Raw genomic sequence first — 18,285 nt, 5'->3', positions numbered from 1 at the left:
TTCAATTCTACACAAGCAGTGGGAAACTAATAAACTGGGAAAATGACCTAACTAATAGGCACTAAACTCGAGCATATCGATTAGTTTCATAAAAATAGGGTAACCGCCCGCAGACCTATTAAAATCCTATAGCTACTAATTACTACCATCTTATTTTAATTTATGAATTTTTAAATATTTTTGCCAAAACTAACTATAAAGCTTTTCAAAAAGACATTAAAAATTAAATAATTTATTAAATTCAAATTTTAATCGTTAAACGAATAGCATATCCAATGCAAACCAACCCAATATAGCGGTTAAAGCCCGTAGACCTATAAAAAACCTTTAATATATTACGACCCACATGCCTTCCTATAGGTCTTCCAAATGTTAATTGTTGTATTTACATGAATATTGATTAAAAGTAAAAAACAAATGTGGTATAACAAAGACGAACATATTAGACATCATTTACAACAAAAATACACAAGGAATCTGCCGAGATAGCCAAGAAAATCATCGATTAAATTACCACGTCCTCGACCCCTCGTCATTGTTTTGGATATTACTTCAAAACTTACATATTAATGTTACACAGATTTACATCTATTGACAACGTCAAATACGATGAATTCGTTCAGAACTGATCTGAATTAAATACGCAGTAAATTTGAATTTTTATGACAGGTTAAAGTTGTAGACCTTTTAACAGGTCATTGAGCGCGTATAAGTTAAAAGTCTAATTATGCTTGGGCCGGAACCACTACTCAGTCGGAGACCTTTTAATAGGTCTTTGGGCGGCAGGAGGATATACATAATCAACAATTTATTTATAATATGTAGTATGTAGGTAATTAGTAAATGGAATGTATTCATTAAGCGCCACTTGCGCCAGCTAGGGTTAAGTCACTAATCCGGGTTTAACCGGTTATACCTGGAGTTACCGTGATTACCTGTACAATTTAACACTGGGTTAACCCCGGGTTATTGACTAACCCTAGCTGGCGCAACGCAAGTAGCCCTAAGAGTAGAATAACACGCATAAACTTAAAAAATAAAAAATGTATGTACCTATTTAGGTAAGTACTTATTTCTTATAATGGAACTTTACCCCACTGCAGCAAGGTTAAAAAGGAGGGTTATGAGTATGACCCAAGTCCGAATCCCCCCTAATTATTATTAACTGCCGAACAAAATATGATTAAAATAGAATGTAGGGGTATCTATGTTCAAAAATATCGCTAAAAACTTTTGAGATGATTACAAAAAAATAATATAATTAGATAGAGCTCGCTGACAGACAGACAGGTTTTGGGTAAAGCACCCTAAAAAGTGACTTGCCTTTAAATTCATTTAAAACTTTTTTGTACCACTCGGAAGTTTTTATTTACTTAGCCTATCCTGAAGTCAATATAATAAGAAAATATCACATATTTAGACGTCAATTTCATAATATTTAAATATTGGGTAATTCATAATTTTATTATAATTAGGTACCTACTGTTTTAAAGAAAGTAGGACATTATAAAATAATATTACTTATATCACATGATGAGATTAATGTGCTATAACTAATATAACTATAAAATTTGCTAGAGAAAATTGTGCTAAATACTGTTATTAGGTACACTTGATCACACGGATCACACCTTTATTCTAATGGTGCTGTGGTTGAATCTTCTGACACATTTTCAATATTTTCTGAAAAAAAAAAAAAAAAACACAATTTAGTCACCCGCTTATTTTCATTTTAAATGTGTTATAACTTTTATAACTAAATCATTCCTATGAAGGTTTTAGGATGGGCCTCTGGTCCCCAGGATGACAACATGAACTTATATTTTATTACGTATTCTATAATCTGATGTATAGTATACAGTGATTTGGTTTCGACTGTAATGCTGTATTTGTTTTCAAATAAATAAAATAATAAATTTTTGTACAAATTATTTTCACGTCACTTCTTCACAAGCCCCCTCCAGACTATGCACAGACATACAATAAATAAAAGGTACCTAATTGTAAAGGGACCATCCTATACGACGTCAAAATGTCGAAATTTTTATTAAAAATGTACATATTTAATGTCTTCTCTAGGAAGAGTTCTAAAAACATAGTTCTGGCATCCGCGCGTAAGTAATAATCTACAGATCACAACTACACCCTATCGTCACGTTATTCGCGCAGGGCTTCCAGTCGGGCGTGAGACTCAGCTGCTCTGCAGCAGTTAAGTTAACGTCAAACCGGTGAGTCATTCACGACAACATTAGGGCATAAATACCGTTGAGGCCACTGTACTCTTTATGGCCATTTAAATAAACTAGTAGTTCACCCCGAACTGAGAACTCGCAGTTAACCAAAAATTATTATAGAACGATTGACTTTGTTGCACCTACTTAGGTATCGTATAGTGGGTCATAAAATAGTAGAAAATAAATGAGAGCACCACTTTCTACGTAACTGTCACGTTTTTGACGTAAAATGCTTACACATGGCAACAATTTAGTATGGACATTTTTGAGTTCCATTTTATTCAATTTCTACTATTTCATATCGCACTATAGGCTGCAATAGATCAAAAATCGCCTGGATTTATTGCAAGGTCTGTGGAGCCCTTGACTGATAGATTTAAGCAAAGAGTAATATGTATAATATATAGGACAAAGAGAGCCCTCTCGTGGAATTTTGCATCCATTTTGAAGTGCCATCTGTAATTATTAACCAGAAATATCAACGTCAATATCAGGGGGGGAGAGGCATAAATAGCGTCTAAGTATGTTGCGAACGTAAAAACTTTGACTTTGAAGAAAGGCTTTAGGATATTTATTAATACACGAAAACAGATTAGATACTTTTAACTTGACTGTTGATGTAAATAAATTACCTATCATACACGGCTGGAATAACACACAATTGACCACGAAACACAATTACACGCAGCAGGTTGTGAATCTACCCGCCATAATTTGTCTAAATTTTTTGGTAATAAAGTTCTCAGCAACTGTGATGGCGTATAAAAACTTAGTTTCTTTTAACATTGTATAACTGAAAGTATTTTTATTTATCTGAATTATGTCGTAGTACAGACAATAAATGGGGTGTTTTAATAACAAAACTTCCGTGAGTGACCCGTATTAATATATTTAATAAATGGGGTGTTATAATATTTTGAGTTTTATTTGACAAAGTTATTTTTTGTGACAATCGCCTCCATGGCAACGATGTCCATAAATAATCTGTTCTAACACATGTTTTTTTGTTTGATCCATGCCTTAGATACAAGATTTTTAAGACGTTCTGACTAATTAAGTGAAGTGATATACGACTGTCCCTCCCTTGGATTTAAGTCATCATAGAAATCATAGAGATTAAAATAAACTGTATCTGTGCTAAGCCGAAATATTTCCTGTCAAATACCTATATTATGTTTATATTATTTTATTTTTATCTTGCTAATTACTTCAAAAAGGTAAATTTAAAAACGATATTATAAAAGTGCAAACCGAGCACTTTCATTTGATACTAAATTCGACCATGTTTTTTGCAAATAAAATGACCAGAATAGCTAGGCCTCTCACAAACAGCTTTTTGGCCTTCTAAGCTCTTCTACCTCAATAATCCCTTAATCGAGCCTGCTCATAATTTAATCACTAAAATTTAATGCCCTTAACTACACGTTTACCCAATTTCATTTAAATTAGAACAAATTTACTTAAGTTCTTGAGTATCAAACTATCTTCTGACAGTTCAGCTTAAAAACATCGAAATGCCGGGACGTGCCGCTAGCCAGCCGCGTGATCCAAGTCGAATGTAAGAACTTCGCTTCGCTTCGCTCGCTCGTTCGATAAGTATTATAGGACAATTATACACAGATCTATTTAGTCCCACAGTAAGCTCGATAAGGCTTGTGTTGTGTATTTATTGTCTTAATATAGGTTTTTTTTATAAAACAGATTATTTTAGTACATATTATAGTTTCCTTTATTTTTTGAAATTTCAACTGGCCAAACACCAAACGCACTGTGTTGCACCAAACGCAAAGGTGGCCTACAACTCACCGTCATTCGGTACAGACTCCAAGTCGGGCGTGAGCCGAGGCAGCAGTAGTGTTAGCGTCAAGCCGGTGAGCGCAGCCCCGCCGCACACCCACGCCATTGCGTAGCGGTAGTAGGATGAGTCCGCTCCTTCAGCACTGAAAGCAACCGATAGCAAATTAATTACGCCCAGTTGTTATAGAAGCATTAAAAAAACCGCTAAAAAGTAGTGATAACTACTTTTATTGGTACCTACTGTATCGTAAACGCGTTCGCGTCACAATTTAAATGGGATTAAGCGATGAATACCTACTTGCAGGGCCGTCTTAAGGGGCCCACTGATTACCAGTCCGCCGGACGATATCAGCCTGTCAGTTGACCGCAAAAGGCCACACACTAAACAGTTCTCTGTCAGTTTTCGGCCTGACGACTTACACGAACCGATAGTGTGTGGCCGCCTGACGATTCCAGTCAGCGCCGACAGATATCCGCCGGACAGTCCGTGGCCTCGAGTCCAGTCAAACACACATCATGAGGTAGCCGGCCGGCGATCGACACACGTTACAGCATTAGTAAATTCTACTTTATTCCTAGTACTTAAGAGTTCATAGTCCCTAAAATAAGCATACGACTTTTTGTCTTCGAACATCACGGATCCAATACTTAATTTATGACGCTGATATTTGCTTGTAATTTCATACACAATTTTAAGGCCAGTAGACCTTATTAACCTTAAATACGGTAGGGCTTCTGTCAAATTGAAATAGAATCAGTAAAAAAAAAACAGATATGTACGTTAGTAAAATTCAACTTTAAGTCTAGTAGTTAGAGTTCATAGTTCGTTCATAGGCATCATTTTAATTTTAAGGCATGAATACAACAATGCGAAGGTTGCATAGTATCTAGTTTGTCAAGACTTTTCTTTATTTATCATGTTGTTACCTCGCAACTGTTGTTTACTGTCAGTCAAAAATAAATGTCATAGAGAGAATTATAACATAAACCTTATTTTTTTATCTATTAATTTTAAATGTGACATGTTATTATAGTATTTGCATGGCTTATATATTTGAAAATACAGACTTGATTATTGATTGCTGGAAGAGTAAGTAACCGAGTAAAAAAGGAGCAAACATTGAAAGATTCAAATAGGGAAATTAGCGTCCCAATATAACAACACTGGTTAAAATTTTAATAGTTCTCAAGACAACGCCGGGAGGTATACCTTCGATGGCGTTCACGGCAGCTAGCAATGAAAAGACTAGCTATTGTGCGTTTTGATTCCGCTATAAAGACACGTGGTAGAAACACTAGCGCAAGTATGGAGGTACCTGCTTAGACAAGAGATAAGACCTACGCTTGAAATTCTTCAGCTGCAAGTGGGATCCGAATTATGACATCATTGATTCATTCCGTTTTAAGTTAAGAGAATATCTAAAGCAAACTGTGTTCGGAGTTACAGAGCGTGGCGTGGCGATATTACCTACCCGAAATTCTCGTAATATGTGACAATTATTACAAAAAAAGGATATGGAGTCACAAGCTGCAAGCGGTGGATTCAACATACTTTTACTTACACCGGCTCTTATTTAGGTACTATCTATGTATACCAAATTGAAAGAAATGAAAATACTTTACTGTTATGTTTTTGTTATATTCATTCTACTCTTTTAAACCTTTTCTACATAATATTAGGTCTACTTGGCCGTTACCCGAGTGATTTTTTTGTTTGATACCTTGTAATAAATAATTTGGCCAAGCCCGAGATAGCTCGAGGCATTTAGTGTTCCGCTCGCATCGTTATATTTTACAGAGGTTGTTTGCCTGTTTTTAGGATTCCGTATTCAACTACCCTATAGGAACCCTTATAGTTTCGCAACCCTTGTAGTTTTTACTACATATTTAATATATCATTAATTCTTCTTCGGCGGGAACGGACTCGATTAGATGAATAGCCTGCATCAAAAGTACGTCGCGGGGACGGTAATTTGTGTTTTGGGAAAGTATCCTATGAAACTCAGTGACACATTCATCCTCGATGTAATCATTCGCAAGTATATACGAAAAGCGAGCCATTGTATTCGACAACAACCTAGTGCGTAGGTGGCACCTTTGTGGCACATACAGTAAACAAACCACATTCACACATCACACGTCACGTCAATCACATGGCCTACCGCGAAACAAGAAAATCGAAATTTCGTTATCTAATCTCTCTATCACTCTTGCATATTCGAGCGATAAAGAGGCAGATAACTAAATTTCGATTTTCGCGTTTACCGGTAGGCCCTTGTTAACAAACCGCCTTGATGCATCAATGTCATATTTTATTGTCTGTGAAAACTTGTCAAAAAACAGTTTAAGGCACAGTATGTATAAGTTAGTCTATGAATTTACTGAGTCGGTAGTGCTGCACTCTGGCGGCAGAACATTGCAGTAATATCCCCTTTTAACCAGGTTTCACTATAGTAGTCAAAAATATGTTTACATTTTTTGCCTTATTACAAAGGAATAAGGTCCAAAAGTGTAAACATTATCTTTGACGTCGACTGTCCATTTTGATGAAAAAATTAAACCAGTTGAAAAACATGAAACTGAAGGCTCTCGACTGACAGCAGATGACGGCCAACAGGCCACCGGCCGGCTATCTGATAATGTGTGTGTAAATTGGCCTGCAGGCCACGGACTGTCCGGCAGATATCTGTCGACGCTGACCGGAATCGACGAGCCGTAGTTCGAATAGCCGTCAGTCCAAAATCTGAAGTAGAACTGTTAATGTGTGGCCTTTTGCGATCAACTGACAGGCTGATATCGTCCGGCGAACTGTCAATTTGTAGGGACCTGTCAAAATTATATCAGACTATTGCCGGCGGACGGCCGTACGGTGGGAAACTGACGACTCGTCTGTAGTCGCAGAGGTGGCAGCAGACCATTGCCGGCCGGCAATAATCGCTTATGTTTGTGGACGTTATTGGTCTAGGACGGCAGGCCGCCCGATAAGGCCAGAGACTGCAGGCGGACTGGTAATCAGTGGGCCCCTTTAGACTATGCTGGGGCCCCTGGGCACATAAGAATTTGGGGCCCATTTGGAAAGTAAAGAAAGCGAATTAAATTAACATTTTTCTACTATGATCCTCTATTTATTATGAGTATTCAAATATACTGTTACTGTCTGTCCTTCGGGGCCCCCCGAGGATAGGGGCCGGGGGCCCTGGGCACGGGCCCCGTATGCCCTTATGGTAAAGACGGTAATGCCTACTTGAACAGGTACCTACCTACTTATCTATAGGTAGCAGTTGCAGTCGCTAGCAGACAACGTTGCACGGTACGATGTTGTTTATATAGTTTTACCTTGGAATCTTGGATATATATTTTTGTAAAATGTATTTGTATGTTTTTATTGCTAATTAACAGTTACAATCTATATCTCACGTGTTTGTTATATTTATATAATAGATAACATGTCCTTTAGATAGTTCGATTGCAATTAGGTACATTCTAGCGAATAATTGTCATAGTAACAATTCAAAACATGTCCCTACTGATAAGAACGCGCAGTAGGTAACTTGCATATATGTGACGTTATCTATGAAAAGGGACCTTATTGTCGATGGCGATTACGCCATTATCAACAATGCTCCGATATAAATACAATGCCCCGCTGTGCGGCGTAAGCGCCATTGACAATAAGGTCCCTTTTCATAGATAATGCCCCATATAGACCGTAATGAATGACTAATCATATGTATTTCATGTATTTGTACAAGTGGTGTGCTAGTAGTTTACACTTGTGGGGCATTTGAGCTCTTTACGGAGCCTGTGTGAACATTCATGAAATTAGACATAATATTTGATTTTCTATTACTACATAATCATAAAATCTATGTTACACGTCTATATTAAGTATTATTTTCCGTGTAATCAAATATTGTAACTCACAAGTTTTGTATGACGACGATGGCGAGGCCGCAGGCCAGCTTGTCGGTGAAGCTCATGAGGCCGTACACGAAGGCTGAGGCCTCCGTCTGCGCGCCCACCAGGTCCGCCGTCAGCGCCAGGCTGGTCACCAGCATGATGGCGCCACCGAACCCTGGAAAAAAAAGAAAGAAAGAAATAATAATTTGAAGAGAATCTTGCACAGATTAACCTAGTGTCATTGTCAATAGCAGAGTCAACAGCTTTGTAGATTGTCACCAAAGTATCTAACATACCAGTGACGGCCGGAGCCTGCATGGCTTGTTTTTTTTTCGAGACTTGTAGAATATGGTGCTCAGGTGTCTCAAAAGCCGATGGGAATCGAGTTATATGGAAGCCCCGCCACTGCAACCCAGCTACAGTTACCACAAATAGGGCGTACATCACGATAAGTGGATCTTGTTTCTCGACGTATATTCTCTGTACGCCCGCTGCCGCTACACAACGGGTACATAGATAAGGAAGCAACCTGACCCGCTATCGTCGGATCGCGATTTGTCCAAACACTTGTGTTGTATCTTTTTCCAATTTATGACAAAACGAAAATGACGCATCCACATTACGCAAGCTCAAACCACGAAATTAATTTAATACGAGTTTTAGGTTCAAAAGGTTCGCTATCTTGATTTAAGTCCAGCCATACTTAGCCTGATATAAATATTGATAAATAACTCACCTATCAAAACAGCGACAACATAAATAAAGTATGTCTTAAAATTGTCATCAAGCTCAAAATATATCCACCAAAATCCAGTCATAGCACACGCCGTGCCAAAAACATAGTACATCTTTCTTGTAATGGATCTCGGAGCTATCCTCTGTACTCCCGCGGCCGCTAAGCTACCGAGATACATAGCTAAAGGGACCACGGCTAGCGACCTGGCCGCTAGGCCTAGTGTCAGGTGGAGATATAATGGCACTAGTACTTGAGCCACGTTTACTACTAGTCTGGTGCTCATGTATATGCCAGCTACCTGAAAAAAAAATGAAAAAGATGGATTCAAAATTAAAATTACTAAATTACGAACTAACTTAAAGTAGTTTAGGGAATAATACCATTAGCCGGAGAGCTAGCCACGGAAAAAGGTATGCAATTTATAGAGCAACGAAATCCCTCTAGTTGGTGTGCCATACTATCATATTAATTAATCCGGGCGCCTGGCAGCTGTTCAGCGGTGGCTGCGGGAGTGGATGGGCAACAAAGGGGTTGTAAAATCAACCGAAGGTGTAATTAAATATGCGAAGGTGTGCAATTTATAGAGCTCTGAGTTTTGTGTGATATCATATCTAATTATGTATTTAATTCAAATATAACAATGCCAGACGTTTTATTTGGGGGAAAAGTAGTGCCAGGTGATGAAAGTACACAATCACTTGAGCGCCTGCCGAAGAGCACGAGCAAATTACACCTGACTCACAATTGCTTTACGCATAGTGTCTTATATGTCTTCTACTTTTTCCTAACAGTTACCTAGGCGTAATTGAACAGAGTAGTACTATTATTTATTCTGTGACAGAGTACAAAAAGTAGAAGACATATACGTTGCATATACGACACTATGCGTAAAGCAATTGTGAGTCAGGTATAATTTGCTCGTGCTCTTAAGCAGGCGCACAAGAGATTTTGTACTTTCATCACCTGACACTACTTTTCCCCCAAATAAAACGCGTGGCATTGTTATATTTGAATTAAATACATAATTAGCTATGATATGACACCAAACTCAGAGCTCTATAAATTGCACACCTTCAATTGATTTTATAAACCCCTTTGTTGCCCATCCACTCCCGCACCCACCGCTAAACAGCTGCCAGGTGCCCGGATTAATTGATAATGATAGTATGGCATACTAACTAGAGGGATTTTGTTTCTCTTAGGGCTTGCAATCCGAATATCCGGATACTCGTTTTATCCGGATATCCGTCCAATTTACTATCCGGATTTAGATGAGGTTGGTATCCGGATAAAACGGATAATTCGAATAGCATTTATGACAAAAATATCATTCCAATTTTAAATAAAACTATTTAAAAAACATTGAAAATTATAACATTTATAACGTAAACGATGTCGGTTGATTTATTTATTGATTTGGATACATTTTTACGGTATAAAAACTGTTTATATAAGTGTAATTCGGCTGTCCCATAGCAAAACCCAGTAAGTGCTTCAGACCAAATTTTACAGGAGAGCGTAAAAACATAAAATGTGTCAGCCTCAAAAAATGTTTTAATTTTTAATAGAAAAATGTACACGAATGGGTTAATTAGTAACTATTGCATGTATCAACATCAATATTATATAATAATATTGTATTTATACACGTTTTATGTCCCTTGCTAACTTAGAAAATGTGAGCACCGATGTTTTATGTTACATATTCCCACTCCAATACCTAGTAAGTGCTCTTTTTAGGTGTGAATCTTGTGTATCACATATCAACATTCAAGACATTTCGGGGTTTTCCCCACTAGTTAGCACCAAGTTATTACCAGTGGTAACAACTGAGATTTTTTTCTCACTTAATACCACTGTAACAACTGAAAAAAAAATCCCACTAGGTATTTACCACCAAACTTTGGTGATAAATACCACCAAACTTTGGCGATAAATACCTAGTGGGTGAGATGGTGGTAACTACTGGGAATTATTTTTATCTGTATCAGTACCATACTGTAAATTATAGCATATTACGCTCTTGTAATTGGGGGGTGTTAAAATTCTGTTTGAACCCTTACTAGGTTTTAATATGGGGCAGGAGCAGTGCCCCGCGCATCTGCCATGCATGGATACCCAGTTCAAAAACCTAGTAAGCCTGCTGGATAACCACCCTAAAACCTAGTATGTCTCAGTCCCTTACTAGGTTTTGATATGGGATTTGTGACTTTCTGAGTTTTACAATGGTAAACCGTCACTAGACATGCTACTTACTAGGTTTGGAGGTGTCAAAATCTATGTTATTTATGCCGATTTTTGAGCAGGTGTCTTTGTAATCGGGTGAGGACTTACTAGGTGGGTCCAAATAACATAAAAAACAAATTTTGGGAAATTTGTCACTTACTAGGTTTTGAAATGGGACAGCCGTGTTTCTCCTTGATTGCCGACTACTCCCTCATTTTTTAAAATATTTGAGAACAATCTTATGCAGATCACCTAGCTCCGTAAAACGTACAAAGTAACTTTGAAATTTTGAATGTAAGTACTTGCACCGTGTTCCTGTTGAACGCGCTGAGTTGCATTATTGTTAGCATCTGAATACATTATTAATAACGTGCGAACAGAACTAAAATGGGTCCAATGGAGGAGAACATCGGTTGATATTGAACTGCTGAACGAGATGCAGTAGCTGTTTAGCAGATATGATAAGAAAGTTTTACCATTCTGCATTTGAATAAATCTGTAATGAAAACCTTGATTGAGCTTAAATGCAATGTAATATCTCAACAAGAAGAGACTGTCGCAACAGCTTAGTTAGAAGACGTATTTGACTATCAAAATATCATCAAAACCACGGCCAGTACTATATTATGTCAATAAGATGCCAATTTCTTGACTGACGAAGAGTTTGACTAGAATTATAATTCATGGTTGTAAAATTTATATGAAATAACGACAAATATCTTGTGATCATCTGAAGTCACTTAAGAAATGAATTTCGCAGCGCAGGCTGCCAATATTAAGCGGAGGGTTGAAGTATCTCTATAAACTATAAATTGTTACAAATATAGATTTAATCAGCCGTTTGCGTTTGCAAAATCGAAGCAAATAATACTGTTCTCAAAAATAAAATTTGCCGAAGGTTGTTGGTCACAGTAAAGCTTTAGAAAAAAAATCAAGTGAAATTCGGACAATGTACCTATTCTAAACACTCGCTGTTACGCAACCTTAAACGTAAAATTTGATTCTATTACACATTTTATAAAGATTATGTGAGTTTTGTTAAATAAAAAGCAAGTATTCGAATTATCCGTTTTATCCGGATATCCGGATAGTAATATAATAAATATTCGAAATATCCGGATACAAAAAAATGGGCGGATATTGCAAACCCTAGTTTCTCTATAAATTGCATACCTATTTCCGTGGCTAGCTCTTAGACCACATCCATACTTTTTTCCAACACTCTCTCACACTCAGTGATCACCATCAGCGAGATATGTAAGAGCAGGCACCACCAGGGAAAATGTCATACTTTTAAAAGGAATAGCATTTGTATTTCCAGTGTAAATATGTCTGTGTAGCATGAAAATGAAAATTCTTTATTTGCATAAAATATGGTATAACAAGGTGTTATTGGAAAAATATTCCCGTACAGAAACATATTTTGCTGGTTAAGCATGCAAATATTATCTTAAAGCTATTAGTCTTCATCTATTTGGTAGGTACATTGTTAACTTAAAACTAATATTTCTACTTAATACTAGGTACCTATTACATATCGAACAACTCACTTACAGAGTAAAACACCTGTTTTTTGAGCCAACGATATAGTTGTGCTTTAAATGGGTTTAGAGGCAGGGGTTTGATGTTTTCCGGAAGGGCATTAAATATTTTCATACATAAATAATAACTATTTTTCATAAAAAGGGAACTATTAGGAATAAAATCTAATACAAGTTTATTGGGATATCTCGTGTTTCTATTGTATACATCTTTGGCCTTTTTGAATAGATCTGGATATTTTTTTACAAAAACTGCTGCCTCGAAAATGTACATGCAAGGTAGTGTCAAAATTTCATGTTTTTCGAATAACGGTTTACATGAATCCCGTTGAGCTATCCCACACATTGCCCTTATACATTTTTTTTGTGCTATAAATGCCCTGTTTATGTCACTGCAGTTACCCCATAAAAGAAGGCCATACCTTAAATTTGACGCAATACATCCGTGACGCAATACATGTTAAATTAATACTGCCGTGCAGTACTTAAACAACAGTAAGTGCTACTTTTGCGATTGTTTGTTTTTTCTTGATCTTGGACCACCATGTCAAGACGCACACATGTATATAGTCCACGTGCGATTATGATAATGGGAACATATAAAAATCGAAGCATCCATGTACAGTAAATCAGAAGAATTTTGTAAATTATTGAGGTAAAGTTATAAGTTATAATAAAGTTATCGGCTGAGAATTTTGAGACTTTACTGATTAAAATACAGTAAAGGTGTCACGTTAATCCTATATTAACAAGTAAAGAGAAGTTAATACTTACACCAAAAACTGTTTAAAACCCTCCGGCGGTTTTGGCAACCAAGTTTCGCAACCAGTTGTTGGAAAATAATTAATAATCTTGTTACGCATCTAGTTGCCCAAGAAGAAAATATATTCCTGCTTTACATCCAGTTGCCAATAAAGAATAGGTCTCTGACACTTAGAACGTAGAAATATTTTAAATCAATATTTCCGAGAACATTTCCTACTTACCGAGAGTTGACGGAGCCCCGCTATGCGGGGCTCCTATTTCTGGGCGGTTTGCCCTTCGGGCATCTGAAGCTACCTAACGAACCTAACCTACCTACCTATTGAATTAGTTTAGTGTGACGTCCGTGAAAATAGTACACTTTGGGGGAAAAAGCCTAGGTAGGTAGGTAGGTAGGTTAGGTTCGTTAGGTAGCTTCAGATGCCCGAAGGGCAAACCGCCCAGAAATAGGAGCCCCGCGGAGCGAGGCTCCGTCTAGTTAAGTTGTAAAGGAAATGTTTTTAGAAAAGAAAGTTTCGTACGTTAGACTCTTTCAGCTAAGGTCAGCTAAACGTAGGACAAATGTCCTTAGATTTGCCATTGAAATGAGAGTCTTGTTTGGTAACTATAGTTGTAAACAAAGACAATTATTTCCTTTTCGTCAACTGGTTGCGAAACTCCACTGTCATCTACGCTAGTTTTGGTTCAGGAATATATTTTCTTCTTGGGCAACTAGTTGCGTAACAAGATTATTTATTATTTTTCAACAACTAGTTGCGAAACTTGGTTGCCAAAACGGCCGGAGGGGTTTAAAATGCAGTACAATATAAATGTTCTAAAATATTTGTACTGTGTTTGAAATGCTATTATTTTTCAGCTTAATTACTAATTAAAATGCAGTAAACTAAACTCACTTACTGTGATTTAAACAGTCGTTTCGCTATTTTCAAATGTATTTACTGCCTGAGACCTGAGAGATTTAACTAGCTTTCAAGTGTCGTTTCATTTCGATCGGCGGTCGGCAACCTGCGGCCCGCGGGCCGCATGCGGCTCGTGAAACTGTCACTTGCGGCCTGCGAGCCTCTCTGGCTATGTAATATTGCGAAACGACAATGTCTGATAAAGTCATAAATATTAACAAAGTGCGGCCCGCGTCAACTTACTCATCGTTAACTACGCTACTAAAACTACGCAAAAAAAAGGTTGCCGACCGCTGATTTAGATAGATTAACCACATTGTAGGACAAAAGTTACATAATCATCGAGACCACCAAAAAAAACGGTTTGAAAGGGTTTTTTGCGTTTTTCTCGAAACTCACTTTTTGCACTTACTGTTGTTATGCACGGCAGAATATACTTAAGGACATCATGGACTGTTTTTTGTTTGAAACCTAGTTTTAACGCGGTACTTAAATACATGTGAACAATACATTTATTATAGGTGTGTAATTTTTTTAATGATACCAGTATGTATATGTAGAATTAAGGCTAAAAACTATTTTCTATGTATTTAATTAGGTGATAACAGCAACAAACTTAATTGACTAAAGTACACTTTATAGCCATGGAATAAGGTTTACAAGTGGGCAGTTTACTCATTTTTCTATCCATGAAACTATAGGTTGTAGATAAAAATCAACAGACTGCAAAAACCCATTCATTTGTTAATGAGTTTTCAAATACAAGTATAGTGGGTGGATGACTGGATGTGCCACAATGCCTGAAAATAACTAGTGGGGTGACTCATCTTTGGACATATGGCCAAATGACATGGACATGTTCGTATTCACTCTGATTAATAGCAGTATAAGGTAAGTACTTAATTCAACAATAACATAAGTATCATAAGTAGTAGTATAAGTGTAGTAAGTACTCATTTGTTAAAAAGCCAAAACAAAGTCCTAAGTAATAAGTGTTATTACTCAGCTGGATGTAACACAATAAAGTTAGTCATGTTGACAGAAGATTGTAGCATGCCATTAACTTAAACATAATTCTGAATTATCAATAATGGTGGTAAACAATAATTATAGTCAGTTAACAACAGTTGGCCTCCTAGCCTGGTCGGTAGTGAAATAGTGACGCTGCCTTCAAAGCAGGAGATCCTGGGTTCAATCCCATTAAAGGCATGTATTTGTGTTCATCACAAATATTTGTTCCTTAATTATAGATGTTAGATATTTATGTAACAATGTTTTTATCTATAGGTATAAGTATGTATACCTATTGGGGCAAAGTACACATAGTACAAGCTTTGTTTAGTTTGAAACCGCCAATCTCGGCGAAGACCTGGAAACTTAGGACAAGGCCACCCGTATTCTGGAAACTTAGGACAAGGCCACCCGTATTCGCTGCGGGGACCTGCCCCAACAAATCTGTAATATGCACCTACTAGCTAGACACATCACATATAGCTTCTATCCGACAAAGAGCAACCGGCCGCCCGTATTTCTAGCGAGGACCGATTGACTCACACAAATATACAACATAGAAAAAAAAAAGCATTGCTTAGTTTGGAGCTAGGTCAAACTATGTAAGATTGTTAAAAAAAAATTACTTATAGTTCCATGGTTAGTAATAATTGTAAAAGTAAGTTTTAAAATGTATACTTTTTTAGGGTTCCATACCCAAAGGGTAAAAACGGGACCCTAGGTATTTACTATGACTCCACTGTCTAACAGTTGAATTTTTCACAGGTGATGTATTTCTGTTGCCACTATAACAACAAATACTAAAAAGTATGGAACCCTCGGTGTCCAGTTTTTTAATAAATCAATTTTCATAATAGACAGGGGATCAATTTTACCTGATACATCACAGGCTTTTTCAAAAACTCGATGTGTGTGTGTGGGTGCTCCCGGCTGCCATGTTCAAGCAGTTGTTCCTGTTGCCTGTAGATTGTCTTTTCCCTCACACTGAAGTGGAAAAGAAGAGATGCCAATACTCCTACACTCATCACAATGTACACTATGTGCCGGAACTTCCAAGCGTCCCCTGGGCCTACTTGCTGAAAGTTGAAAATGTACTTTTGTCTTAAAAAAGTAAAAAAGAAGTGCATGACATACATTGTTAACAACTGTGTAATAATTTAAAAAATAACTGAGGTTTTGATTACATTTCCCATATAAAAGTTGATCTACGATTTATGCATGTTTTTGTAAACATATTTATGAGAAAGAGTAGGTATAATAAATACTAATTTAACTTTAACTCATAAAAGTATTTGATTTATACCATAATGTGTTATTATATATTTTGTATATGCAAAAACCATTTCAGTTTGAATGAAAAATAAAAATTAAGGTTATGTACATACTTGTGTATCACATTTTCCAGTCATATGCAACACAACCCATGTCACAATGTACACAAACAAGTTTGAAAATACTGTGAATCCATACCTGTAAAGACACAATCTATTTATTATTGTGTATATACATGTGCATAAACTGATTTTATAAATTCAACACATTCAAATTCAAACAAGCATAGACAGATGGTCATCTGCAAAAATATCTTGCACAATAAAATATCACAATATACATATGTACACCAAAATATCCAAATTTAAAAATTTCATATTATCAAAAGAATAAAAGTTTTATAGAGTTTCACAACATTGTGGATACAGATACATACCTACATGTGCTAATTGTATATAATAAACAAGAATACCTGACAGCAGTTAGATGTGTTCTGGTATGTTCACTATCAGCTAATTCCGGAATCAAACTCAGATGTGAAATCTGAACTGCTGCCCATCCGATTTGAAATATCATAATAAATGCGGCAAAATAAAACATCTGTGCCCACTTGTGGGCCATGGTGCACCCAATACACTCAGAAAATATAAATGGAAATGATCCCAATACACATGCTGTCCCTGTAAACAGAAACTCCTGTAAGATTAACTGTGAAAATATTAAATTCGTTAGCAAGATTAATATTGATAAGAAATATCCACCCACCAAATAAATGCCAGAGTTTCCTTCTGCCATATCTAATGCTAACAGTGTTGTCTGTGCGGTCAGAACAGTATCCAACGAATGGAGTAGACACCGCATCTACTACTTGTCCTATCAACATTAACTTTCCCGCCTGTGACGGACTAAATTCTAGTACTAAATGAAAAAATACTAAAAAGTATGTGAACCACAAACTAGCGCACACATCGTTTAACACGTGCCCGATGCCGTAACCGATTTGCAAGCGAAGACTCGTAGATATATCAAGGAATTCGTTATCCATTTTCTATAATTGGAAACCTGAAAAACTATTTTTTGGTAAATTTTTTGTTCAATAATTTACTTTCGATCGAGTTATATTATAGGTGCCGATAAAATTTACATACCTACGAAAAACCAAAGTGGTTCACTGATCACATATAAAGTATACCTAATTAGTAATTGTATTATAGCTTAATAATTCGAACCTATTTTTCGTCAATTATCAACGCGAGCGCGAGACTTTTTGTTGTCGTATCATGAATAATATTATAACGTCAAATCAAATGCCAAAGTCGAAATGACAATTATCTTTTTTTTACAAATGCTAAACTTATTAGGCAGTTTACATTCGCGGCTCGTGGCTCGGCTCGCGGCGCATCTCATGGCTCGCCTCGAGCGCGTAAGTACGTCGAGCGAATAATTACACCAGGGATGTTACGGAGCTCCGGTTCCGTTTCCGTTAAGGCGGAACTTCCGTTTGGTATTACACATCCGTTTCTGTTCCGGTTCCGTTATGTTTGAAACGGAAGTTATAACGGATGTCAATGCTTCGCGCGGCGGCGGCGTACATCAAAAACAAACAGGTTCATACCAGTCATTCGCTCATCGCCCCGCTTGCCACGTGCTACGCTAATTTGTTGTTAGTTTGTATACTTTGTTTTATTCGTGTTTATTAGAAATAGAAATATCGTTTATTATTTTATTAAAATTAAAATCGTATTGACTACTGACTGTGTGTAGTGAATGATGTTAGTGTGTAAAAAAACACACAATGAAGCCGAAATCAAGTTCTGTGTGTAGTGAATGATGTTAGTGTGTAAAAAAACACACAATGAAGCCGAAATCAAGTTCGATTTGGAACTATTTTGATGAAGTTAGTGGGT

General features: G+C 36.8%; 1 protein-coding gene and 1 long non-coding RNA gene across 4 annotated transcripts in view; both read right to left on the bottom strand.

Annotated features, from left to right (window-relative positions):
- LOC134790059 (uncharacterized) overlaps window positions 1-18,285 on the bottom strand; it is a 509,644-nt gene that overhangs the window by 306,579 nt on the left and 184,780 nt on the right. The gene's annotated exons all lie outside the window — the stretch shown is intronic.
- Window positions 1,207-17,631, bottom strand: LOC134790040 (major facilitator superfamily domain-containing protein 12-like). 3 transcript variants are annotated; one of them, XM_063760795.1, is made up of 9 exons: window positions 17,527-17,631; window positions 17,144-17,440; window positions 16,851-17,058; window positions 16,492-16,576; window positions 15,982-16,182; window positions 8,668-8,965; window positions 7,956-8,106; window positions 4,041-4,174; window positions 1,207-1,683 (listed from the first exon to the last, which is right to left on the bottom strand). In XM_063760795.1, exons 2-9 carry the CDS (start codon window positions 17,421-17,423, stop codon window positions 1,634-1,636), a joined length of 1,407 nt encoding a protein of 468 aa, XP_063616865.1. In that variant the 5' UTR covers window positions 17,424-17,440; window positions 17,527-17,631; the 3' UTR covers window positions 1,207-1,633. The 3 variants fall into 3 exon arrangements, with proteins under 3 accessions (XP_063616865.1, XP_063616866.1, XP_063616867.1); XM_063760796.1 differs by having other exon boundaries at window positions 17,144-17,448; window positions 17,527-17,630; XM_063760797.1 differs by having other exon boundaries at window positions 17,608-17,625.

This window comes from Cydia splendana, chromosome 4 (genome assembly GCF_910591565.1).
Source record: "Cydia splendana chromosome 4, ilCydSple1.2, whole genome shotgun sequence".
NCBI lineage: Eukaryota > Metazoa > Arthropoda > Insecta > Lepidoptera > Tortricidae > Cydia > Cydia splendana.
This window is presented reverse-complemented; position numbering and strand designations above follow the sequence as displayed.

Coding starts and splice junctions, on each gene's coding strand:
- LOC134790040 (XM_063760795.1), bottom strand. CDS start 17,423: ATGGATAACGAATTCCTTGATATATCTACGAGTCTTCGCTTGCAAATC. Junction 16,183..16,491: donor CTGGAAAATGTGATACACAA/GTATGTACATAA, acceptor TTCAACTTTCAG/CAAGTAGGCCCAGGGGACGC. Junction 8,966..15,981: donor AAAAGCCTGTGATGTATCAG/GTAAAATTGATC, acceptor TTTTTTTTTCAG/GTAGCTGGCATATACATGAG.